Source organism: Halichoerus grypus, chromosome 13, assembly GCF_964656455.1.
Source record: "Halichoerus grypus chromosome 13, mHalGry1.hap1.1, whole genome shotgun sequence".
Taxonomy (NCBI): Eukaryota; Metazoa; Chordata; class Mammalia; order Carnivora; family Phocidae; genus Halichoerus; species Halichoerus grypus.
In genome coordinates this window covers 64,755,947-64,782,968 of record NC_135724.1, presented here as the reverse complement: position 1 = coordinate 64,782,968, position 27,022 = coordinate 64,755,947, and the positions used below count along the sequence as shown (strand labels likewise).

The 27,022-nt window shown below is 42.8% G+C and overlaps 1 protein-coding gene and 1 pseudogene across 1 annotated transcript in view; one reads left to right on the top strand and one right to left on the bottom strand.

Annotated features, from left to right (window-relative positions):
- AFG3L2 (AFG3 like matrix AAA peptidase subunit 2) overlaps positions 1–27,022 on the top strand; it is a 43,892-nt gene that overhangs the window by 5,817 nt on the left and 11,053 nt on the right. The window contains exons 4-13 of the mRNA XM_036121709.2: positions 2,430–2,536; positions 2,673–2,825; positions 5,515–5,589; positions 8,869–8,993; positions 10,774–11,047; positions 12,249–12,386; positions 14,952–15,105; positions 22,736–22,843; positions 22,945–23,070; positions 25,221–25,331. Coding sequence (XP_035977602.2) covers positions 2,430–2,536; positions 2,673–2,825; positions 5,515–5,589; positions 8,869–8,993; positions 10,774–11,047; positions 12,249–12,386; positions 14,952–15,105; positions 22,736–22,843; positions 22,945–23,070; positions 25,221–25,331 — 1,371 coding nt within the window. The remainder of the gene's footprint in view (positions 1–2,429; positions 2,537–2,672; positions 2,826–5,514; positions 5,590–8,868; positions 8,994–10,773; positions 11,048–12,248; positions 12,387–14,951; positions 15,106–22,735; positions 22,844–22,944; positions 23,071–25,220; positions 25,332–27,022) is intronic.
- Positions 15,723–18,186, bottom strand: LOC118554312 (WW domain-binding protein 11 pseudogene; annotated as a pseudogene).

Here is a 27,022-nt window from a genome sequence, read left to right as displayed (position 1 = left end):
TTAGCTTAGGGTTTCAGATAGGGTTTCTTAGAGCTTGGTGGCTGGGAGGACTGTGTAGGCCCTGAGTCTCCTGTCCCCCTTTCACACATGTGATAACATTTAGCACAATGCCCGGCACATTTTAGTTGGCATCTTTGTTTTTAGGGAAATGTAAGGAAAACTATAATACGCCCTTGTTTTTAAGTGAACTTGGATCTAGTCGGAGAGACAAATACATGCTCAGAGAATGCAGGGAGTGAAAGGAAGGCTAGGGGCTAAGAGAAGGGAGAAGCGCTAGTGTGGCCTGCCTAGAGACATGGGCAGTTTGTACAGGATTTCCCAGGGGCATGGTGGCTCGTCTTTTTATCTTGGTTTAGGGGCAGATTAAGGATAATAGGTCCATTTTTAAAATATAGCCTGTTGCATACTTTTTGCATGTGTGTTACTTTGTCCTGTCCCAGTAGTAGGGAATCTTGTCAAACAACTTTAGAAATGCGCTGTACTCTGTTTCCCAGCCCTGCGCCTCATTTCAGGTAGGGCTTGCCTCTCTCAGACCCTGCCTCACCTAAGATGGGTGCAGAAGCTCCTTGTGTGCATCATGGTGGGGTGAACACGTCAGGAACTCCGTGCTAGGTAGCTGCAGTCTCTCATCCTGCACGGGAGAGGGGTTGCTTCACCATAGTTGAAGATGTTAGAGTAGTATTTGTGATTCTGTCAAAGGGGAGAAAAGTGGGGGGGTGGAGGGTGTTAATGGCATATTGGTTTCCCAGGGCTGCTGTAACAAAGCCCCACACCTGGGCGTCCTAAGCAGCACAAACATGCATCTCACAATTCTGGAGGCCGGAGGTCCAAGATCAGTGTGTTGGCAGGGTTGGTTTCTTCTGAGGGTCACCAGGGAAGGCTCTGTTCCAGACCTTACTCCTTGGCTTACAGGTGACTGTCTTCTCCCTTGCCTCCCTTCTCTCTGTGCATTTCTGTGTCCAAATTTACTCTTTTTATAAGAATGCCAATTATATTGGACTAGGATCTACCCCTATGACCTCATTTTAAACTTGATTATTTTTCTCTAAAGATCCTATTTCCAAATAAGATCACAGTGGGCAAGGACACTCAACATATGAATTTGGGGGAGAACACATACCAACCTGTAACAGTGACGAATTTTCAGATTCTTACAAACTAATTTTATGTGGGTAAGATTTTTTGGTTGTTGGGGTTTTTTGTTTTGTTTTGGTTTTTTGGTAGTCCATTATCAAAATCATGCCTCGCTTACAGAAGAAACTGTTACAGTATTCACTTCATGGGAGTGGGAAAGGGGAGCACCTCCTTTTTACCTTCAAGTGGGCATTCAGGAATTCGTTTACCTTCACCTCAAACACAACTCTGTCACTGTCTCAATGTCAACACTGCAACCAGTTATTTACGAAGTTTCTTAAGCTACACCATTTTATCTGTAAAATGAGTATAGTAGCATACTTACCAGGTTGTTGGCGTATTGTGCAGGTATCACGGGATAGTGTGTGTAAAGTGCTGGCAAGCTCCCTCGAATGCTAACTCTCTGTTAGTCTCCTTGCTCATAGCAGACTGATGAGTTGCCATAAGCTATTTCACAAGAAGACCTTTTTGTTGGATTTGTATAATGTTTTGATTGTTTTCAAAGACTGGAACTTCCCTCTCATTTTTGATATGACCCTATAAAATAGGGAAGATGGCTTTATTCACATGTTATTGTTCCTACTTGTCAGGAGCACAAAGAGATTAAGTAAAATCTCAAGGTGTCAAGGTAATTTGAAGAAAAACTGGATTCCAATCTTAGATATGCTTCTGATTCCTCAGTCAAGGTCAAAACTTGTTCTAAAGCCACAGTAACAACAAAATTGATGCTTCTGTCTCCCAGGAGGATAGCTATTCTGTGCTCAGTGACTTTTATACTTGGTTTAAATCTTGTTGAGGTACAGGATTGGATTGCCTTACAAAGACCCGATGTAACTATCAAATAACAAAGCTAACATTTAGTGTGTGCTTGATGAAACTCTGCCTCCTTATTTTATAGTAACATCAAAGACGTGTATGTGAGTTATAACAGAATGAAACAGTATTTCCTTCAAAGTCATCCAAACTTTGAATACTGAGTATTGTCACGACACTGTAACACACAGGCTGATTCCCAGAATTGCTGGTTGATGAGTAGCTGAGACAAGGGGCGTTGAAGAGTTTCCTATTCCTGATTCCCAGAAATTAAAGGCCTACATTGATTTCTAAGCATATAATACAACAAAGAGGTCACAGCTATTAATAGTTGGCTCTGGATATATCTTAATGAAAAAAGATTAACAAGTTATTGTGAGAGCTTTTGTAGTAAGTCATTTATTAAACCATAGTAATGAGAACTTTGTTGAGAGAGTTGAAATTCTGCGGTGCTGCTCTGTGTGCTCTCTATTGATGAACAGACTCAAAGCCAGCTGCTACCCCACGCCCTTCTGGAGGAGGAGTTGGTGGCGGTGGAAAACGAGGTGGCAAGAAAGATGATTCTCACTGGTGGTCCAGATTCCAGAAGGTGTGATTCCAGGCTGTGTATTACTTTGGAGGGTCTGGGGTGGCCAGGAGAGGTTGGGAGGGATTTGTGTCCAATATAGCCTAGATCATACTGTGACATTCCATTCTTGACAGAGACTGTCTCCTTCTTTGCCCAGGGTGACTTTCCATGGGATGACAAGGAATTCAGGATGTACTTTCTCTGGACTGCTCTATTTTGGGGTGGAGTCATGTTTTACTTCCTGTTCAGGAGCTCCGGGAGAGAAATCACATGGAAGGACTTTGTCAATAACTATCTTTCCAAAGGAGTAGTAAGTATTTTATGGGATGGGTGGTTTATAGTGGTTCTAAAGGTGAAATTCAGTAGATTGCACCAATAAAGTAACAGTCAACTAGTTACCGAGCTTCTCCTGTTGATTTTTTTTTTTTTAAAGATTTTATTTATTTATTTGACAAAGAGAGACACAGCGAGAGAGGGAACACAAGCAGGGGGAGTGGGAGAGGGAGAAGCAGGCTTCCCACGGAGCAGGGACCCTGATGCGGGGCTTGATCCCAGGACCCTGGGACCATGACCTGAGCTGAAGGCAGACACTTAACGACTGAGCCACCCAGGCACCCCTCATCTTGAATTTTTTTAATGCTGGAGAAAGTACTTGCAACCAAGAACCCTGTTTGTTTTGGCCCAGCTGTCCCCACATTTACCACAAAATCCTTTTCTTTCACTTCTACTAGAACCTAGCTTTTGACTTGCTCCCACCATCCTCCATCTAGTTTCATCATTTTATCATTTTCCTATGGTTCTTGGTCACCTCTTCCCCCTGCTGGAGTGTGCCACCCTCTCCGGCTCCTTTATGCCTCCAGGGCTCTTAATCTCCCAGGGGCTTGGAATTGGTAAATAAGTGATAAATGTTGAAAGTGAGAGCAGATGGGCTCTAAGTGGGGGCCCAGGCAGGGCTGCCTAGGAGCCTTTGTCACTACCAGCAGGTCTTTACCCAGTGAGCCTCTACTCCAGTATCTTTTAGATGCTGTGGACTGTAAGACACGTTATTTTATGTATTCCTCAGAAAAATTTAGTAAGCTGCCAATGAAACTATAAAGTAATACCAACTGTCAAACATATCCTAATTTCTCAGAAGTTAAAATATGAAAAATGTCCACCTTAGAATTGATGAAGTGAAGTGATAGTGAGAGAACCAAGCTGCTCTGTCACTGTGGGGAAATTATTTAACCACTCAGTACGGGGCTTTTCATCATTGAAATGGATAAAATAAAGGTGAGATAGTAATACTTACTGGTAGCATAAGAATCAAAAGTTATTTTTATTTTTTATGTTTATTTTTTTTAAAGGTTTTATTTATTTATTAGAGTGTGCAGGGGGAGGAGCAGAGGGAGAGGGACAAGCAGACTCAGCACTGAGCACAGAGCCCAACCCAGGGCTGGATCCCAGGACCATGAGATCATGACCTGAGCTGAAATCAAGAGTCAGAGGTTTAACTGACTAAGCCACCCAGGTGCCCCTCAAAAGTTATTTTTAAAGGTTGTACAGTAAGGTGAGGATGGAAAAAATGGAATCGATTATTTACTCGGATTTTTGAGGCAAATGTTTCTTGTGGAAGCCAAGATATTTATGTATGTATCCCAGTTGTTGGGAGAGCCTTCTTTCTAAGAAGTAACTTGTGTCCGTGTATGGAGGGGGCCGTAGCCATCCTTCGAGTGTGGTGACAGGGCTTTGAGGAAGATTCTGCAGAGAAGCATCTCCTTTTGGACCCACTGGTTCTTTGAAATCAGGCTCCTCCTGGAATTACCCAGGGCTCCCTCACTTTCCAATTTTGACTTGTACCTTTCAGACTTCTGCCAAAGCAGACTTAATGACAGCAGGAAACAAGCCTCTTCCAAAGGGCTCATGCTCCAAGTCAACTCAGAACTTTGGAATGAGGTTTTTAGTGTTCTTAAAAACCCTGTATAATTAGGACATTAAAAAAATAAGTTTATATCATTTTATACCCGTAAAATGGCAAAAATTAAAGTCTTCTAATAGCAAGTGAGGATGTAGACCAATAGGAATATTTTGTTGTGCAGTGTGAATTGGAGAGCCACTTTGGAGAGTAGTTTCACAGTGTCTAGTAAAGTACGTATATCTTGCAACCCAAGCCTTACTGTATCTATCTACAGGTACATGTCCAGAGAAATTTTTGAAGATGTGCCCAAGAGGATATATGTGGCAGGACTGTTCATAACAGTATTGTTAGTGGTAGCCAATGTTTTGAAACAGCCTAAGTGTCTGTTAACAGGAGAATGGATAAATAACTTGGGGTGTGCTCATAAAGTGGAATACTATGCAGAACTGACATGTCAGCAAGGATGAACCTCACAAATAGGATAGGAAGGGGAAAAAAAGTTATAGAAGAATATATACCAAGCAGGACCATTTTTAAAGTCCTAAAAACAGGTGAACCATGAGAGACTATGGACCTGAGAAACAAACAGGGTTCTAGAGGGGAGGGGGGAGGAGGGATTGGTTAGCCCGGTGATGGGTATTAAGGAGGGCACGTACTGCATGGAGCACTGGGTGTTATGCGAAAACAATGGATCGTGGATCACTACGTCAAAAACTAATGATGTATTGTATGGTGACTAACATAATATAATAAAATTAAAAACTATAAATAAATAAATAAAGTCCTAAAAACAGGCAACAGTGAGTGTATGTTTAGGGTTACGTCTGTGCGTGGCACAAGCACCAGGACATGCTTTGGGACAGTCAGTACCTAATGCCGAGAATGGCCACCTCTAGGAAGAGGACATGACTGGGGGCTTCAGCAGTGTTTGTGACATTTTTATTTTTCAACCCAGAGAGGGGAGCATGGATCCTAGAGTCCCTATGTTGTCATTCTTCTTTGTGTGTCTAAAATACCATGTGCAGTTTTAATGTGCTTGAGAGAATATCTCAAGTCTTTTCTGTAAATTTGTGTCTAAATATTTAACTTTTTAAAATTCCAGGTAGACAGACTGGAAGTCGTCAACAAGCGTTTTGTTCGAGTGACTTTTACACCAGGAAAAACTCCCGTTGATGGGGTAAATGATTTTATTAATTGATGTGGATTAGCTATAAATTAACTTCAGATTTAGAGTTGAAAAGCAAGCATTCCTCACATTGCAGTAGGTCTGTGCACTGGGGATACCAGAATTAGGCAGCACAGCACTTGCAAATTTCACTAACATGGGTGAGAATGTGAACGCTGTGTATGTAGTTGTGTTACGAAGACTAGGTCAGTTTTGGTTTGGTTTTTGGTAATCATTTGGCTGTACATTTAGGAAACCGTGAAATCCCAGTTTTCAGTGTTCCGGTATTGTCTATGATTTTTCAAGACTGAGAAAACGATTGTTTGGTTAGGGAAAGACTGTTAAATCTGCATTGCTATGTTTTGCGGTAGCTTTTTTCAAGTTGGTTTAAGAAGCATTCTGATCATCTCTCTCCCAGCTGTTATGTGATATTGGATTATTTTAATTTACATTTCTTTTCCCATTTCAAAAATAATTTGTGTATCCGGTCCAACCAGTTTGAACCCTATTCCAGATACCCTAGACCGGATTGAGGGGATTGTGGGGGAGGGCAGCAGAGGGGCAAATGAGGTTCCCAGGGGATCCCCAGCCTTTCCCAGGCCTGCCCCTGAAGACTGTCCCTAATCCCTTGGTGTCCTACTGTTTTACCACCCTCCCCCAGGGCCAGACCTCTTTACCAGGTTGCATCCCTCCTTCCAGATGATTTTGCTTAACAGTTTCCTAGTCATCCTACCCGAATGGGGCAACATTTAAGGAAAACTAGAACTGATGGTGACCACCTCTGTCTGAAGCACATCAGTAAATAGAGGAGTATCTGTAAAGCTGTGTGGCTCTGGTATTTCAGTCACTTGTAGGAGTAAGTTCTTTTACCTGCCTTCATTTCTGCCCCCCTCCCCACTCTCTTTACCTTATGATGAAATGTTCATTAATAACCACGCTACTTTTTTTTTTTTCCCAGAACTATTCCTCAGAGTTTTAGTGCTGGAAATTAAATTGGCACTCCCTTTCAAGAGGACAATTTGGCAGTGTATATCAGCAGTTTTGAAAGTACGCACACAGTAATGTTGCTTCTAGGACTGTATGCTAGGGAAATAGTTAAGGGTGCATGTAAAGGTGTCTATACAAGGATGTCCTCCAAAACATTGTTTCTAGAGCGGAAAATTGGAAATCGATAAATGTGCACCATAGGCACCTGGTTAATGTTAGGGGCTCCTCATTTCCCTTGCTTTAACCTCGTTGCTAGAGTAGTGGCTCAGCGGGGCAGTCCTCTTCCCTAGAGGGCAGTTTTTCCATCTAGTATTGGCGTGCACACACATTTATGTATCGAAATTCATACTATTTTATTATAAATTGCTTTCTTTTTGTTTCTCCTTTATATTGCAGTTAAGGTTTTATATCAATTTCAAAATTGTGCATGTGTTTCAAGATTGTAAAGGGGATATTATGAAATCTTGAAGGAATGGCATCAAAATTGCTCATAGTGTGTGTCCCTGGGTGTTGAGGTTATAGATGCTTATTTTCTTTATATTTCCTTAGTTTTCTACAGAGGGCATGTTTAATAAAAAACTTTATTTTGAGCTCTCAGAAACAGAAGAGTTCCAGTGTCCTGCTTACAGAGTAGCAATGTTAGTTGTGCGTAGTATAAGCACAGGCTTTGGAGTCTGACGGACTCCGCTTCGGATCAGTTCTACTCTTTACTACCTGTATGGCCTAAGTCCCCTAAACCTGGATTTCTTTATAGCTAAGATCAGAACAGCAATAACAACTCTTTAGGGTTTAGTGCTAAATGAGATCATGAACCTCAGTGGGGGTTTTCGAACTTCAGTATGTCTAAGAATCGCTTGGAGAGCTAGGACCCACCCTCAGAGGCTCTTAACTAGATCTGGTTCCCAAATCTGCTGCTGGGCCTTTATCTGCCCCGAATCTCTTATGTGAGTCCTACTGCTAGCACAGTGTCCAGCTGATAGTAGGTGCTAAGTAAGGGAATGCTCAGTCACATGGGGTTAACCTATTATTGACTTGTTTGTGGGCTTGTAACCACAGGAATTTTGTAGCTTTGACAGTGAACAACTCAGCAAGGACTGTTGTTATATAATATAAAACTTAAGAAAAAGTGCATGTATTACAAAACTTACTCTCCATCTTTTGTTTTGAGATACTTGGAGAGAAATACCAGAGTGATATCCTCCATTCAGTAGCACTGGTTGGTGGGAGGAATATGGGATGACATGTTACTCTCTTCTGTGAATTGTCTGAAGTTTTATATCCTAGATTTATTGTTTTGATTAAAAAAAAATCTTTTAAAAGCAATTGCAGGTTTAAGGAGGAACAGGGTCTTTTTGTGCTATAAAATGCAACTACTCGCTGAGTGCTTAGAGTGTATATTAGAAACTCCGTTAAGTGTGAGTTGTTGTGGTAAGTATGTGTGTGGTTGTAGAAGAGAGGCAGTGTGACGTGCCAGTTAGGGTCGCTGGCTCAGGACTGCTTGGGTTCGGATCCAGCCTCTTAGCAGATTTGTAACCATGGGCAAGTGAAGTCACCCCTGTAGTTTTCTCATCTGTGGGGTGATGGGGACGGTAAGAGGGCTGATCTTCACCCAGTAAACAGCTAGAGCAACGGGAATACTCACGTACTAGAGCTGGTGGGTAAGTACCCGTTGCCTCAAACCCTTCAGCTGTTCCTCCCTAGGGCCTTGGTAACTCACCAAATCAGGTGAATAGAAGAGTAATGTCTGGCACAGCGAGGAATGCTTCTGTTGTCATTGGGTGGTGGGATGCCTTCCTGATGTTCAGATTTTGAATGTGACTTCTGGTGACAGTACATACTTCTTAGGGTGGTTCTGAAGATTGAAAGAGTTCATGTCTATAAAGGACTAAGAACGATGCCTGACACTTAGTAAGTGCTCAGTAAACTTTAGCTGTTGTTACTGTGTCACATTAGTTTTTAGTTTGGAAATAGGCAGCTGAGAAATATGTGGGAAATGAAGAAGAGGAAAAGGACACATATTTACGAAAAGGATTGTCTTTTTAAATAGATTTTTCATTTAAGTTTATAGTTGTAGAACCACTAAGGAATATTGCTTAAGAAATGCTTATTTGCAAGGATTGCCAAGTGTTCTCATTGAGTGAAACTTAATTGCTGCATCATTAAAACCAGTTTTTTATTATTGTTGGTTTTTTTTTTCAATTTCTGAATTTTCAGTATTTCTGAGAAATTCTTTAAAAGTTGAACCTCCCAGTAAATTAAACTTTGCTTTCATTCTTAGGATATTTTGTTTTTGTGTTTTTATAGCAATACGTCTGGTTTAATATTGGCAGTGTGGACACCTTTGAGCGGAATCTGGAAACCTTACAGCAGGAATTGGGCATAGAAGGGGAGAATCGGGTTCCTGTTGTCTACATTGCTGAAAGTGATGGGTAAGAAGACTGTTGACTGTGTCCTGCACGGCTCACTGTGTGTTCCATCACCAGGTGGCAGGTTACAGACCACATTCTCAAACAGGCCTTTCTTGGTGTAGCCAGACTTCTTGTAAATCATTGGTAATTTACTGGGTTTTGCTCATGACTGATTTTTCTACGTATTTATATTTATCTTTGATTAAGCGATAAATTGGGGTATGACCATCCTTTAGTAGGATTTTAGCATCAAGAGCCCCGTTGTGTGAAAGAGTGACATTTTGGTCTTTTAACCATCATTTACATTTATGTTTCAGAGTTTCCCAAGAATTTTAAGTAACTCTTCTTTTCTTGTCAGAACTTGCTTCTTCTCTTAGGGATTATTTGTCTTTAATAAGACCATTTACAAGTCTGAGTCTTTCAAGAAGGGCCCATTGATTTCAAGAGTCTCTTGTCTTTCAGTTCTGTGGGGATTATATTGTCTTTGGGTACTCACCCGCATACTACACTGAGGTAGATTTCCTCACAGTCACTCCATTCGAATCGAAGTGTACCTCACTGTAGAGTTACCAGCTCAAGAGCAAAAGTAGAAAGAAATCTTAAATTTTCTGATATGTAAAAGAGCAGAAAAGCAGATTGCTAGTGTGCTAATCGAGCTGGTAGTGGTACTCTGTTTTAGAGACTTTTTTGCATCTCAGTTTGTGTAGACGTACAGTCTCCCTCCGTATTTAGATCCAGAGAGCTATCGAGGTGGTTTCACATACGCTATGTCCCTCGGCCCCCGGGGCTGTCGTATAATTGGTTAACTTTGCTGCTGAAACATTACAGAAAATTTTGTTGCACCATTCCTTGAACTTTTACTGTCGGTGTCTATTTTTTTCTCTCCAGAAATAAACTAAAGGTAAAGTTCTCACAGTTCTTACTGCCTGCTGTAGGGGCATTTAAAATATTGTAAAAGATGAAAACTTAGAAAGTTGATCCTGGTTTTGTTTTTTGTTTTGTTTTTTGAGCTAACCTGTCCACAAGGTTTTGATTCAAATTTCTTAGGGTAAGTTCAGCTAAATTGCATTATATTAACCAATGCGAGTATGTATCCATACTCATGATTGTATTGAAATTTACTAAGACAGGCAAAAGGTATCCCCCGGCTTTACGTCCTATCTGAGCAGTGTCCTCCAGAGCAGGCACGAGTTTGAAGGGTAAATGATTGCTGCCCTGGGAGTCAGTCTCTTAAGTCTGCACAGAGCGGCCTGTGCAGTGCTCACCAAGAGATAGCTGTCCCCATTGTACACGGGACTTTGGAGGCTGATCTGCTGTTGACTTAGCAAGGATTTGATATTTGGAAGACATCTCTTTAGAATAAGTCAGTGCATTCCAGTAAGAGAACTGGAATTTCTGCCCAGGCTAACACCAGATCATGTTAAAAATGTTAAAAATTTTAAATGAGTAATTCAAAAGAAATTTCTTTGAACTGCAGATATAGTGATAGTAAGTTACAGTTGGGTCTGTATTGTGCATAAATGGTAATTATGGGGATAGAGAGAAAATCTCAGTAGACAGCGCATAAAGAACAGTTTTTTCTTTGGTCTCATCTTCTGCAATTCTATGTCAGTGATATCGAGGCACTGGGATTCTCTTTGTGCCTCAGACAAAATATTAGAATATTCCGGTTTTCTAAAAATAGAATATCTATACAGTTATATCCTGAGTAGTTACCAAAAAGTATATCTTGCAAAACGTTTACAAAGCCAAAGGTTAACAGACTTAAAAACATGTCAGTATTGTCTGTGGTTTCCTTTAGCTCGTTTCTCCTGAGCATGTTGCCCACGGTGCTCATCATCGCTTTCTTACTCTACACTATCCGGAGAGGGCCTGCTGGGATTGGTCGGACAGGCCGGGGGATGGGTGGACTCTTCAGTGTTGGAGAAACCACTGCCAAAGTCTTGAAGGATGAGATAGATGTGAAGTTCAAAGATGTGGCTGGCTGCGAGGAGGCCAAACTAGAGATAATGGAATTTGTGAATTTCTTGAAAAACCCAAAGCAATATCAAGATCTAGGAGCAAAAATCCCAAAGGTAAAGTGAATTTTCAGAAGATTATTTTCAACTGATTAACCCAAAAATCTTTTGAATTACTTCTTGATCTCTAAAGTTATAATTTTAATGAAGTTTGATTACTTATGATAAAGTATTTTTCTCCTTCTATCTTACCAGTCTGCTTTTTACTCCAGGGTTTTTTCAGGTCATTTATTCTGTAGGAATGTTTCTGCTTGCATATAGTGTGTATATTCCTGGAAAGATTGTGTTCTCTCCCCTTGGAAGCCTTCCCTGATTTGCCTTTCTTCTCCCTCAGTCGGATCTAGATAACCCATTTCTCAGCAAGTGTGCACCAGAGCATATTGCCCCCTGCTGTCACCCAGTTATCCCTCCCTGAGCAAATTTGAGCAGACTCTGCCTGTACCTGGGACTCAGACTCATGGCACAGGATTTGGTGGAGAAGAGATAGACAACACTAATTCTAGCCCCCCCCCCCCCCCCGCCGCCAAGGAGACATCCCCATGCCCACTGCTGGCGATGGGCTGGCCTTACTCATCTTTGTATTCTGAGGGCCAGGCTCAGTCATTAAGTAAATGAATCAAGAATGCTTAATTATTTAAAAAATCCATTAATAAAGTTTACTTTAAAGGAATCCTTTGTAAAGGAAATCATCATTTCCTTGATTTCCATGTCCTGACTGTATGGATAAAAAGTTGTATTTGATAATTTTATAATTTGCTGTTTGCACATCATGCCTAAGCATCTCCACAGCTTAAATAATTATACTGTTTGAGCAAGCACATTTTCTCTTTTTAACTATGTTCACAATTGGTCATTAGATTTTTACTTCATTTGTGAAATTTTAAAGGGAAGAAAGTAAGCAAAGTGTAATTTGGGAGTGTGGTGTTCTGTGTCTCCTTGACTTATTTAAGTGAACCTCGGTTGGTTTATTAGTAGATATTCAGTTTAAGTCTAAAGGTCTGAAAAGCAACACTAAAAATCTTATTAAATAAGTGAAGTATTTAAGATTTCACATTCTTACTAAATTTTTAAAACCAGTCTCTAATAATCCTTTTCTTACTAATACAAAAATGTTTTGCCATAGTTCAGATGTTTAAGGAACATTTAGTATATGTCAATAGAGTTTTAGACAGGTTTCTATCTCAGAATTGTTTATGGATATGCAATTTACTTTTCTGAAATTCTAGTTAAAGATACTTTTCCTTTTTTATATCTGAAGGGTGCCATTCTCACTGGTCCTCCAGGCACTGGGAAGACACTGCTGGCTAAGGCCACAGCTGGAGAAGCCAACGTCCCTTTCATCACCGTTAGTGGATCTGAGTTTTTGGAGATGTTTGTTGGTGTGGGTCCAGCTAGAGTAAGTCTTTTGTTCTGTTAGGATGGCACAGCTTCCATCCTCTCCCCCTGAGCTTCCCCCCAAATATGGAGTTGCTAAAGATGGCCCTGGCCCAGACTAGTGTAGTCTGTTAATCGGGTTGTCCTTTTGTCATTGAGTTGTGAGAGTTCTTTGTATATTCTGGATACTAAATCCTAATCAGATACATTATTTGCAAATAATTTCTCCCATTCTGTGGTTTGCTTTTTCTCTTTCTTGATAGTGAAGCACAAAGGATTTAATCTTGATGAAGACCAGTGTATCCATTTTTTTTTGCCATTGCTTGGACTTTGGTATCCTATCTAAGAATCTGTCACCAAATCCAAGGTCATAAATACTTACTCCCATGTTTTCGTCTAAGGGTTTTATAGTTTTAGCTCTTACATTTAAGTCTGTGATCCATTTGGAGTTAATATGGCATAAGGTAAGGGTCCATCTTCACTCTTTCACATGTGTGTATCCAGTTCTCCCAGCACCATTTGTTAGACGATTTTCCCATTGAATGGTCTTGGCACTTCTGACCATAGATAGATACACGGGTTTATTTCTGGACTCTCAATTCTATCCTGTTGCCCTGTATGTCTGCCTTTTTTTTTTTTTAAAGATTTTATTTATTTATTTGACACAGAGTGACACTGCGAGAGAGGGAACACAAGCACGGGGAGTGGGAGAGGGGAGAAGCAGGCTTCCTACAGAGCAGGGAGCCCGATGCGGGGCTCGATCCCAGGACCCTGGGATCATGACCTGGGCAGACGCCTAATGACTGAGCCACCTAGGCGCCCCTATATGTCTGTCTTTATACCAGTACTGCAGTCTTGATTACTGTTGCTTTGTAGTAAGTTTCGAAATCAGGAAGTGAGAGTATGGATTAGTTTTTAAAGCAGCACTTAAATTTTTACTCTTGTGTATTTCATTAAATGTTGACTTTTTTTTTTTTTTTTTTTAACACCTCAGAGAGGTAAAGTGCTATCACAGTTGCTTTTCCAAACATCAGGATATAGCATATAATCAATGACTAGGTGTTGTGTCATCAACTGGCAGCATTTTTTTTTTTTGTCAGTGGCAAATGTATTAATGATGCATCGTACCACTGATGGCATCTTAGGTAGAGTAGGTGGTTTCATACGAGTCTTGTCAGGCAGCTAGGGGAGTCTGAAGGAGTTAATGACATTGGACTGTGGAATCTAATATGGGCGGGAGCAGTGGGGGTGACTGAAGACAGGAGAGGGGCTGTGGGTCGTGGGAAAGCAGTGAATCTAATGGGGTGGAGACCTAAGAGGAGCCAGCTGTCAGAGAGGCTTGAGCCCATGAGCAGGCCAGATCGATAGGAGGGGGTCAGAGTAGACTGGGAAGCTGGTTATGTAGGGAAACCTTGGCAGAGCGGAACAGAAGGTGATTGAAATAGGTGCTTCAGGGGACCGACCGACCAGGAACCACTGAGAAAATAGTGTCCAGTGGGGGTGGGGTGGAAGAGTGGGAAATCAGGCCCAAGGAGTACTGCAACAAGGAGGGTGATGTGTCTGCCCCACGATGAGAGCCTCCACGAGCAGGGGTTTTTCAGCAGAATTATTTTGGCAGTAGTCATGGCATGTGAGATAGACTTCAACTCCCATGGGCCCTGAGGGAAAGACAAAAACCCCTTCTAGTTGAGAGCTTTGCAGGGACAGACAAATTTGAGTTCAGGCAAGAGGGTGAAGGAGGTGTTTAGGGAAGAGTGTGAGAGGGTGGGTGTCCGTTGATCACAGATCTAGAGTTCAGAGGGGGAGACCCTGAAGGGACATGAGTTACCCTAGAGGATGTGTTCAGAGAAGTATAGCAATGAAAACCTGGAAGTCCAGGCAGGAAAGGTGACAGGGAGACTTGGACTTTGGTGAGTGAGGTGAAGAGGGATGTGAGTCATAAGAGATTGTTTCTGGATCTCTTAGTGTGAGACTCTGAACTCTTCGCTGGTGGCGAGGTATGGGGACGGCCAGTCCTTCAACCCACCTGAACTAGTGGCCTGAGGGGACATGTTTGGTAGGACAGAATATAGGTATGGGGGCCTCCTGTAGCAGCAGGGCTGAAGGCAGGGCACTGTCTGTCATATGCTCTGGGGTGATCACTGGGGGGGCGTGGCTAAGTCACTGCCTTTGCTGTGTGTGTATGTGCTGCCTACATCTCTTAGTAAGTGTCTGCTTGTTAACAGCTGCCTTGGGCATGAAATGCAAACCCCAGAGTAATTTGAACTTCTAAACTGAATATAAAGTTTACAGTTCTACAGTGTTATCTTTTTATAGGGCAAAAATGTGTAGCATTAATAAGTTGCTATAAAAAAATAGCAGATATTGTTAGTCTTATGATATTATAGAAATAATGTTTGCTCACCTTAAATCAGTTACCCACCAACTTCATTTGCCACCTCCTTGCTTATAACATTTTAAATATGTGCTGTACAGTACAGTATGTAACAAAAAGATTTCCTGTTGGATGGAAGCATGATGCTTATTTTAGTAGGAGGGAAATAATATTCACTTGTCAAGTGACTCTAATGTATATACTTTTATCCAGGTCCGAGACTTATTTGCCCTTGCTCGCAAGAACGCCCCCTGCATTCTCTTCATTGACGAAATAGATGCCGTGGGAAGGAAAAGAGGAAGAGGCAACTTTGGGGGACAGAGTGAGCAGGAGAATACACTCAATCAGCTGCTTGTGGAAATGGATGGTGAATATTCAAGTCTTTTGTATTTTATTTTTTTTCTTGGTGTAGAACATTTAGTCCATGAAACACTCAAAGTTTAGGTCAGTGGGAAATAATTTTAATCAAAGGATTGTACATTTTTTTCCCACATATCTTACTTTGTATTAGTAAATGACATTGTGATCCATTTCACTAATGGATTGCAAAAATACTTGCAAGAAAATACTAAAATAACTCAAACACAAAAGGCAAGATGGGGTAAAATAAACTGTTTTTTTTTTTCAGAAATCTCTACTCCAGTGCCCACTGTACACAAGAAGAGAATCAAAACAAATAAATAACAAAGATCCCCCCACCCCCGATCACAAGTTTCCAAAGAATTGGAGAAGGGGGAACAAAGGGGGTGAAAATGGTGGTATGAAAGGGAATGGATGTTAGCAGCACTGCTTCAATAACCAGTCTATTCTGAATGAAGTAATCCTCTCTTAGATGCAATAAATTCTGAACAAGGCTTAAACTTTAGGATATTCCTTGAACTGAAATTTAAAAATACCTTGACAGTGAAAGCCGCTCCTTCACTAAATTTAGTAAGAGCCTCTTTCCCCATGAACCACTGAGGCGAACAGAAACCTGCTGTGGCATTAAAAACTGTTGCAGGATCTCTTCCATCCCTTCGTGAAAGCTTCAGAAACATCATCCTTAGTCTGCACTTAGACGGGAACAGATGGACCAGATTTGGGAGCTGCTTTGGCTAGAGGCACAGCAGAATGATCCTCTGACTTTCTTTGGGGAGCAGCAGTGGCCCCTTTATCCTCCCGATGTACCCTCAACGCAGTGGGCATGAATCGAGTAATCTCTGCCTTGGGATTAGTGACCTATGGCTTGGCACTGATGGTTGTCATGGCTTTCTTCTCAGTGGGGGCTGCGCTTGTATCATCCGCCTTGGGTCGCTGAATCGTCAGGTGGAGAACTTAACACCCCCTGGGGTCAGCAAGGGAGCTGGTGGGAAAAAGTGGGGCAGGTCAAGGTGGAGGCACCAAAGGTGGGCACTTCTGCCGGTACGAGGTGGAGGGATACCCGGAGGTGCAGGGGGAGGTAGCCTTGGTGAGGGTCCCCGAGGAGGAGGAGGGCCAGGAGGCCGACCTGGAGGTGGACCTGGGGGAGGGCCAGGGTGTTGGTCTGGTGGTGGGCCTTCAGGCAGAAGTCAAGGTGAAGGTCCTCGCAGTCCCAGCATTCCAGGTGGTCTCAGGAATGTAGGAGCTCCTGGAGGTGGTCCTGGTGTGGGAGGTGCTTGGATCTGAGAAAGAAGAACAGACTGGGGGGGCGGGGGGAGATGCTGCTGTGAAGAAGCAGTAGATGTGCCATCAGAAAGAGATTCCTCTTTCTGCCATTTTTGTGATTGCTTTTCTGCTTCAGAATCATCAGAATCCTCTTTGTCATCATCCTCTGAAAATTCTTCTACTTCTCGTCCCTCCTCAGGGATTTCCTGACCTGCCATTCGAAGCATCATGGCTTGAAGAGGGAGTCAGCTCCTTCATGTTCTTTTTCTTCCTTGATTTTCCAGGCATATCTGTAAATCTTACACTCAGACCTGACTTCTTTTCTTCCTTATTGTCTCTCTCGTGATCATCATGGTGCACGAATTCACCCCCTTCACTCTCTGCATCTGATCTGTCAGTGTCACTGTCATCAGTATGGTCATCATGCTTATCTTGATGTAATCATCTTCACTTGTGCTGGAAACATCATCATCAGGAGCCCGTTGAGCATTCCGGGCTATATAACATCTCTTCATCCTGCCTACAAGGGGGAAGCTCTAGGGCAGAGCCCCCTTTACGGCATACATTTGCAAGACTTGAGGAGGTGGTAGACTGGGGGGGACAAGGAGGTTTTCTGCCAGGGGGCAAACGTGGCACACCATGTCCAAGAAGAGGAAGTATAGAAACTGCCTGTGTTGGAGGCCCATAGGCTGAGGTCTTTTTAAGGATGGAGGGTGGCTGGGCACCAGGAAGTGGAATGTCCCGGATCTAGATGTTGGAAGGAGCCTGTGGCGTCCCTGGTGGGGAATACTCTCCGCTTCCACAGGCTGAGCATTCTGGACAGCGTCAGAATATTGGCTAAGTTGAGCCCTCTTCTACTCATACTCTGCTTCCAGCTTTCTCAATTCTTGTAAATATCTGGATTCTCGTTTTCGTAGAGTCGTAGAATAGTAAGTTCACAGGTCTCACGCAGCTTTTTACACTTGTCTTTTAGCACCTTCGCATTTAACTGTGGTTGCTGCGCTGGGCTAAACCCCATTTCAGCCAGTTTCTCCATGTCCTGAATAATCTCTTTGGGATCCTTCATCTTCAAAACTGCAGCTCGTACCATCATGCAATTTTTTGTTCTTTAACTCTCTCTTCGGGCTTGGTCTGTGGGGTTCATAAATTTTCCACTCTTGGTGGATGATGTAGATCTCCATCCCATGTTGACAACTTGTATGGTTTACTTGTTCATTAAAAAAACAACACTTCTACTGGGCCCCTGGGACTGCGAGAAGTGGGGAGGGGACGATTCTCGGCCTCTTCTACCTCGTAGGGGCCTTCACCTCTCTCTGCCATTCAGCCACCCAGCCACTGCCATCTTGAAGGTCTTTTCATATTTTAAACTACACTTTCTAATTGTTTTCCATATTCTAAAGTGAGAATCCTTATGCTGAGAGTATAAATTTTTAAAAAGCGTTCTCTAAAACAGCCCTTTTTCAAGGCTCTTCTGTACCAGTACAGAGAATAGCAAAATATTCTTACTTAGCAGCCTGCCATAACTTAATATTGGTGTTAAGGTGGTGTTTTTACCTGGTATTGAATAAGGGAAAAATTGGGGAAATGATCCACAAAAGAATTACAGTCTCATTCTTTTTTTCTTTTTTTTTTTTTAAGATTTTATCTATTTGAGAGAGAGAGAGCAGGGGGAGGGGCAGAGAAAATCTCAAGCAGACTCTGAGCTGAGCACAGAGCCCAACATGGAGTGCAATCTCACGACCCTGAGCTCATGACCTGAGTGGAAACCAAGAGTCAGATGCTTAACCGACTGAACCAGCCCAGCGCCCCTCTTTTTTTTTTTTTTTTTAAAGATTTATTTATTTTAGCGCATGAGCACAAAGTTGGGGGAAGGACAGGGAGATGGAGAGAGAGAGAGACAGTCTCAAGCAGACTCCCTGCTGAGCAGGGAGCCCGACACGGGGCTTGATCTCACAACCCTGAATGACCTGAGCCGAAATCAAGAGTCAGACGCTTAACCCAACTGAGCCACCCAGGTGCCCCAAGTCTCATTCTTAAAACCATTTATCATTCTGAAGCATCAGGAAAACCCATACACAACCAAGTGTGAATTTGGCAGATTTTGAATACTCCTACTAAGAGAGTAGCAATCTTTCCACATTAGTCAGCTTTTTCTTTTATTAGGAAAGCCAGTTTGTAGCATCTAAGAATGCTGCTTGCTGTAAGATACATGGATGCTTTCGTGTGCTCAGAGAGGGTAGTACAGTGCTGAGTATTGAACTGCTTTATGTGACTGAGCTGGGCATTGTACGGGCACTCCTTGGAGATATTGAGCCTTCCATTCCAGACCACCGCTGTAAAGTGAATATCATAATAAAGCGAGTTAAATGAATGTTTTGATTTCCCAGGGCATATAAAAGTTATGTTTACACTATATTGTAGTCTAGTAAGTGCAGTATGTGTCTTTAAAAAATGTATATACTTTAATTAAACAATGCTTTATAGCTGAAAAATGCTGACGATCATCTGAACTTGTAGTGATTTGTAATCTTTTTGCTGGTGGAGGGTCTTGCCTCAGTGTTGACAGCTGCTGACTGATTAGGGTGGTGGCTGCTGAAGGCCAGGTGGCTGTGGCAATTTTTAAAAATTTGAGAGAGAAAGTACAAGTGGGGCAGGAGGAGAGGCAGAGGGAGAAGCAGACTCCCTGTGGAGCGGTGAGGCCCACACGGACTTGATCCCAGGACCCTGGGATCATGACCTGAGCTGAAGGCATCCAGGTGCCCCCTCCCCCCCCTTTTTTCTAAAGATCTTATTTTTCAGTAATCTCTGCTCCCATCGTGGGGCTCGAACTCATAACCCCAGTATTAGGAGCCACATGCTCCACCAACTGAGCCAGCCGGGTGCCCTACTTTACTGTAATTTCAACAGTCTTCACAGCAACTTTCCCAGGAATAGATTCCATCTCAAGAATCCACTTCCTTTGCTCATCCATAAGCAGCTCCTCATCCATGAGGGTTTGATCATGAGATCACAGCCATTTAGTCACCTCTTCAGGCTCCACTTCTAATACTGGTTCTCTTGCTGTTCTACCACATTACCACCTCCACTGAAGTCCTGATCCCCTCAGACTCATCCATGAGGGTTGGAATCAACTTCTTCCAAACGCCTGGCAATGTTGGTATTTTGACCTCTTCCCATGCATCACAAATGTTCTTCATGGGGAGTCCTTCCTACTATCTATGGCAGCTACAGCCCTGCGAAATGTATTTCTTAAAAAATAAGACTTAAAAGTCCGAATTACTCCTTGATGCACGCACTATAGAATGGCTGTTATGTTTGCAGGCACGAAACAGCGTTAATCTCAGCGTCTTCATCAGAGCTCTTGGGTGGCCAGGGCATTGTCTGTGAGCAGTAATATTGGGAAGGGAATATTTTTCTGAGCAGCTATCTCAACCCTGGGCTTAAAATATTCAGTAAACCATGTTGTAAAAAGATATGCTGTCATCAGGCTTTGTTGTTCCATTTCTAGAGAACAGGCAGATTTAGCATAATTCTTTAGAATTTTCAGAATGGTAAATGAGCACTGGCTTCAATTTAAAGTCACCAGCTGCATTAGCAACGAACGAGAGAGTCAGCCTGTCCTTTGAAGCTTTGTAGGGAGGCATTGACTTCTCCTCTCTAGCTATGAAAGTCTTAGATGACATCTTCTTCCAGTACAAGGCGGTTTTATCTACATCAGAAGGTGTTTAGTGTAGCCACTCTGAACTATCTCAGCTAGACCTTCTGGATCACTTGCTGCAGCTTCTACATCAGCACTTGCTTCTCATCTTGCACTTTTATGTCAGCTTCTTTACTTAAACCTCTGGAACCACCCTGTGGCAGCTTCCAACTTTGCTTCTGCAGCTTCCTCACCTCTCTCAGCCTTCACAGAATTGAAGAGACTTAGGGCCTGGCTCTGGATTAGGCTTTGGCTCAAGGGAACGTTGTTGCTGGTTTGATCTTCTATCCAGACCACTCAAACTTTCTCTGTATCAGTAGTAAGGCTGTTTTGCTTTCTTATTATGTATCCACTGGAGTAGCATTTTAATTTTCTTCAGGAACTTTCTCCCTTTGCATTCACTCCTTGGCTAACTGCTTAGCACAAGAGGCCTAGCTTTCAGTCTACAGTCTTATCTCAGTTTCCAATGTGCCTTCCTTACTGAGCTTAATCATTTCTAGCTTTTGATTTAAAGTGAGAGACATGCGACTCTTTCTTTCACTTGAACACTTAGAGGCCCCTGTAGGGCTGTTAATTGGCCTAATGTCAATATCGTGTCTCAGGGAATAGGGATGCCCAAGGAGAGGGAGAGAGACAGGGAACACTCGGTCGCTGGAGCAGTCAGAACACACATAGTATTTATCAATTAAGTTCACTTATATGGGTGCAGTTTGTGGTGCCCTAAAACGAACACTATAATAACATTAAAGATTACTGATCACAGGTCACCACAACAAATACAGTAATGAAAATGGGGTTGCCTGGGTGGCTCAGTTGGTTAAATGTCCGCCTTCAGCTCCTGGATTCGAGCCCCAAGTCTGCTTCTCCCTCTGCTCCTCCCCGCCCCCCCCCCCCCCACCGCCTATGCATGGTCTCTCTCACATTCCCTCTCTCTCAAATAAATAAATAAAATCTTTAAAAAAATAACAACTAAGGGGTTGCCTGGGTGGCTCAGTCAGTTAAGCATGTGTCTTCAGCTCAGGTCATGATTTCAGGTCCTGGGTTCGAACCCCGCATAGGGCTCCCTGCTCAGCAGGGAGTTTGCCTCTCCCCCTGGCTTGTGCTCTCTCTCTCGCTCTCTCTCAAATAAATCTTTTAAATAATAATGATAGTGAAAATGTTGAGGTATTGTAATTATAATGAAATAAAGTATTGTAATAATAATGAAAATGTTGAAGTATTGCACCAAAATGTGATAGAGACACAAAGTGAGCAAATGCTGTTGGAAAAATGGCACTGATAGGTTTGCTCAACATAGGGTTGCCACAAACCTTCAATTTGTAAAAAACACAGTATGTATGAAGTGCAGTAAAGCAGAGAGCAGTAAAGCGAGGTCTGCCTATATCCACATTAAGAAGGTAGAGCTCTTCCCTCCCTCTGTGCTGGTCAGTCCATGTAGAGCCATCTTTGTGGGGTCCCAGTACCACAGCTCTTCTGGGGCCAGGGTCCTGAGGGGGAAGGCTCTATAGCCAAGGCACTGACATTTGAGAAGTGGCAAGTAGCACCCAGCAAGCTGAGCCTGGCTAAGAGGTTGGACGTGGAGTTTGATACTTGTCATCAAATATTCAGTGGGTTGTCCTGTGACCCAGGGAGGTTAGACACATTGTTTGCAAATTTAATCTCATTGATTTTATTTTTATTTGTTTAAAGATTTTATTTATTTGTGAGAGAGAGCCAGCAAGCTTGAGCTGGAGGAGGGACAGAGGGAGAGAATCTCAAGCAGACTTTGCACTGAGCGCAGAGTCCAACCTGGGGCTCCATCCCAAGACCCTGAGATCATGACCTGAGCTGAAATCAAGAGTTTGACGCTCAACCGACTGAGCCACCCAGGCTCCTCTAATCTCACTGGTTTTAGAACATTTTAAAAATGAAGGCACCTGGGTGGCTCAGTCGGTTAAGCGTCTGCCTTCGGCTCGGGTCATGGTCCCGGGGTCCTGAGATCAAGCCCCACCCTGGGCTCCCTGCTCAGTGGGGAGTCTGCTTCTCCCTCTCCTTCCGTCCCTCCCCCCACTCATGCACTCTCACTCTTTCATGCGTGCTCTCTCTCTCAAATAAATAAGTCTTTAAAAAATTTTTTTTAGACATTTAAAAAATGGGCAACATACTCTCAATTTATAGTTACATAAATTAAAATCTCTGGTATTTGTGTTTAGAAAAATGATGCTTGGGCTCCTGGGTGGCTCAGTCGTTGAGCGTCTGCCTTCGGCTCAGGTCATGATCTCAGGGTCCTGGGATCAAGTCCCGCATCGGGCTCCCTGATCAGCAGGAAGCCTGCTTCTCCCTCTCCCACTGCCCCTGCTTGTGTTCCCTCTCTCGCTGTCTCTCTCTCTGTTGAAAAATAAATAAAATCTTTAAAAAAAAAAAAAAAAAAGATAAATGATGCTTTACGGGGGACGCCTGAGTGGCTCAGTCGTTAAGTGCCTGCCTTCGGTTCAGGTCATGATCCCACGGTCCTGGGATCGAGCCCCGCATCTGGGCTCCCTGCTCAGCAGGAAGCCTGCTTCTCCCTCTCACACTCCCCGTGCTTGTGTTCCCTCTCTCACGGTCTCTCTCTCTCTGTCAAAAAAAAAAAAAATCTTAAAAAAAAAAATGCTTTATTAAAGCTTTAAGTCTTGCATTTTTGTTATTGTCTCTTTAGGTTTTAACACAACAACAAACGTCGTCATTTTGGCAGGCACCAATCGACCAGATATTCTAGATCCAGCACTGATGCGGCCAGGGCGCTTTGATAGGCAAATCTTTATTGGTGAGATGATCTTCATTGGGTTCAGCCCAGTTCTTTTGAGGAGAGATGTAACTGTTTCACTGTGATTTTTTTTTTTCCCCTCTTAAAAATAATTTCTCAAGGACCACCTGACATAAAAGGAAGAGCTTCTATTTTCAAAGTTCATCTCAGACCACTAAAACTGGACAGTGCCCTGGAAAAGGAGAAACTGGCAAGAAAACTTGCATCCTTGACTCCAGGGTTTTCAGGTGAGTGGAACAGAGCCTGCTCTCTCTGTTAGAAGTCCTTTAGGTCAGTGACATTTGCCAGGTACCAGTTTACTTTTACCTCTCACCTTGGGGCCTCTTCAGTGTATATTTTTACCTTTGTATTGTAGGAAATTTCACACATCTGCAGAAGTTAAGAAAATAGTATAATGAACCCCTTTGCATGCATCATCTAGCTTCAGGAACAATTACTAATTCATGTTGAACCTTTATATATACCCTACCCTTTTCCTCCTGCCTCTCGGTTATTTGTATGTGGGTTTTAGTTGTTTTGTTTTGTTAAGGTTCATTTATTTGTTTGAGAGAGAGTGCACATAAGCCCTTGGTTGAGCAGGCAGGGGGCAGGCAAAGGGAAGAGTGAATCTCAGGCAGGCTCCCCAAAGAACACAGAACCTGCCATGGGGCTGGATCTCATTGCCCTGAGATCACGACCTGAGCTGAAATCAAGAGTTGGGCACTCAACCAACTGAGCCACCCAGGTGCCTCTTGAGGTTTTTTTTAAACAACTCTATTGAGACAAAATTCAAATACCATAAAATTCATCTGTGAATTGTACAAGTGTACGATTCAGTGGTTTTCAGTATATTTACAGGGTTACACTGTAACTACTGTAGTCTAATTTTAGATCATTTTCATCACCCCAGAAGAATCCATTAGCAGCCACTCCCTCCACCCCTAGCCCTGGGCAGCCCCTCACCTACTTTCTGTTTCTGTAGGTTTTCCTATTCTGGACATTTCATATAAAAAGAATTACGTAACGTGTGATCTTTTCTTCCTGGCTTCTTTCACTTAACATAGTGGTTTCAGAGTTCACCCATGTTGCAGAATGTGTCAGCACTTTATTCCTTTTTCCGGCTGGATAATGTTCCATTGTGTGGATAGACCACATCTTTATCCATCATTTGGGTTGTTTCCATCTTTTGGCTATTAGAGATAATGCTGCTATGAACGTCTGTGTATAGATTTTCGTGTGGACATACGTTTCATTTCTCTGGTTATATACCTAGGAGTAGTGCTGCTGAATCACTTTCTGAAAAAGTGATTTTCCAAAGTGGCTGCGCCATTTGACGTTCTCGCCAGCAGTGTATGCGGGTTCCAGTTTTCCACATTCTTGCCAATGCTTGTCATCGCTTGTCTTTGTGATTGTAGCCACCCTGGTGGTATCTCATGGTTTTGATTTTCATTTCTCTAATGACTAATGATGTTGAGCATCTTTGCATATGCTTATTCCAAGAGTTTTTAAATGTAAAATGTGAGCCTTTCTTAAAAAGGAATTCTATACATAAGTGTATGGTTAGAAGAAGATAGGCATCTTAAATGTCCCAGGGTCCTAACTTTACTTGTTTTTTATCTTTAAACTTTGGAATTTATCACATTTCAGTGTTTATTGAGTTACCATATACTTTATCTGAAAAGTGATTTTAAAGAGACTTATGGGGTGCCTGGGTGGCTCAGTCGGTTAAGCATCTGCCTTCGGCTCAGGTCATGATCCTGGGGTCCTGGGATCCAGCCCCACGTCGGGCTCCCTGCTCAGTGGAGAGTCTGCTTTTCCCTCTTCAGCCTACCCCCCCCGACTCCCAGTTGTGCTCTCTCTCTCTCTCTCTCTCAGATAAATAAATAAATAAATCTTAAAAAAAAAAAAAAAAAAGACTTATGGATCTAGAAAGCATTTGGCAAGCTTCACATATTTAACTTTGGTTATTTAACCGAATGCACTGAGTTATTTTAATGCTTATGTTTTTCATTATATTTCAGCATGTTGCCTAATATCCGCATTAGTCACTCTCCCAACAGAGCTCATAGAACTAAGTTAATTAATGGGCATTTTTAAAGACTGTCTTAGTTCACTGTTACATGAACCATATTGCCTATAAAGGTAGCTGCCCATAATTATCTCCTTACTACTAATAATACTTGCATCTTAGTTCAAAGGGCCAGGATTGTACCAGGTTGCTACTGAATGCTAGAACAGCTTAGGGTTAACATGAATCAAACTGAATTATATTATGCTAAACCCTTATTCAGTCTACTGCTGGTTGAGAAACTGACTGTGGATATGGTCATCCATAATGTGTGGCTAATCAGTTCAAGTATATTTGGTGGGTAAGCTGTTTTGTACATTGATTTTGTAGGAGCTGATGTTGCTAATGTCTGTAATGAAGCGGCTCTCATTGCTGCGAGACACCTTTCAGATTCCATAAATCAGAAACACTTCGAACAAGCTATTGAGCGAGTGATTGGTGGTAAGCAAACTGAATGTAACTCAAGTCGAAAGGTTGATAAAATGAGTTTGAGGCCATGGGTTTCTCTGTTTTGGCAAGATGTAGAAGCAAAGAAAAGTCCATCTACCCAGCCTGGGGTTGCCATGCACCTGCTGTGTTCCCTCAGTGCTGTGAGGGCGCCCCCACCCCCCTCAGCCACAGTCTTGTGGAGATGGATGCTGTTGATTTGGGTGAGTCTGAGACAGACAGCATCCCACACCACGCCTCACTCACATGGGCAGCAAGCAGCAAGGTGTCTTGCCCTGAATTATACCAGTCCAGTGTTTTGAAAATGCTCACAACCTTCCTGTTTCCAGAAATTGTATTGCATGAGTTAAATGTGCTCTCTGCTAGGTAGAGGTGATGGATAAACAGCTGTAACACCTGGTTAGCCAGGAAATGCTCACCCCACAAGCACGGATGGGGAAATATATAACATGTTTTCCAGGGAGCTTATAATTAACACCCATAAAAAGATAACTAGAAGTTCCAGAACTTGGGCATTCAAAGAAGGGAAGGGCGCTGTGGTCAGGCAGGGCTCTACAGAAGAGGCGGGATTTAAACCGGGCTCAACTGAAAGAGGAGGTTGGTGTCAGAGTGGCAGGAACAGAAGGTGCTTGGTAGCAGTGTTAACACCCTGTGTTTCAGGGAGGGAAAGTAAACCGGTCAGATTCAAGTTCCTTTGGGAAGTAAGGCAAAGCTGGAAATAATTGCTTAAGTCTAGATTTTAGAAAGCCTTGAATGTTAAGCTCAAGGGCTTTTTAAACTGTTGTCCTGTGGCCAGTGTTGAACTAATGTGGGATTTTTCTTGAGTCATCGAGTAGCATGATAATCAGTGATATTTTAATAAAAGGAATCTGACACTGAAGAAGACGGAAGCATCAGAAGGCAGAGAACTTTGTAGTCATTAATGTGAGATAGTGGATTTTAGCTTAAGTAGTCCCAGTGGTAATAGGCAAAAACAAAAACGGACAGCCTTACAGGCCTTGGGAAGAACAGGGTGCTTCAAGAAGCAGCTGGCTGGGCAGAATTTGAGACGGGGCGAGCTATCCACGTGGAACTCTGCAGCACCACGTGCCACAGGCTGTGGTTCCTGTGGTGTGGAGGTGGGTGAGAGGGCTCCGGGGGTCGGGCCCACAGGGTAAACACCGCCTGCAGTGGTAGCAGAGGGGAGGAGAGTGAGCCAGCGGAGTCGCCACAGGCCCGCAAGGTGCATCAGCGAGTAAGACAAGGAATAGATGCCACTAAAGGAAACCCAGGAGGTTACCAGAGATGGAGGATAAGGGCAAAGACACGTTTATAAAGCACTCGTCAGCAGGATCAAGTGATGCTAGAGGCTAGTATAGCAATGTGTTTAACCTGGATTAGGTGCTACATCAGTAACCCTTGAACGAATAACAGACTACTTATTCTAGAAGTTTGTTACTGAGAGGAAAAAATCTAAGATGATAGAGTTGTAACTGGGATTAAAGCAATTCACTGTAGGGGCAGCTGAAAGCTGCATGTCTGTGCCTTTTAGGTGGGGCAACAGTCAGTGCTCAGTGTGAAAGACATCAGGGTGGCACATCCAGGAGGGGTCCTCGCTCTGAGGTACACAGACACTCACCTGCTCACAGCTCAGCTACTGTAAACCAGCCAGGAGCAGTTGGTTTGTAGTAAGCATACTGGGAAAC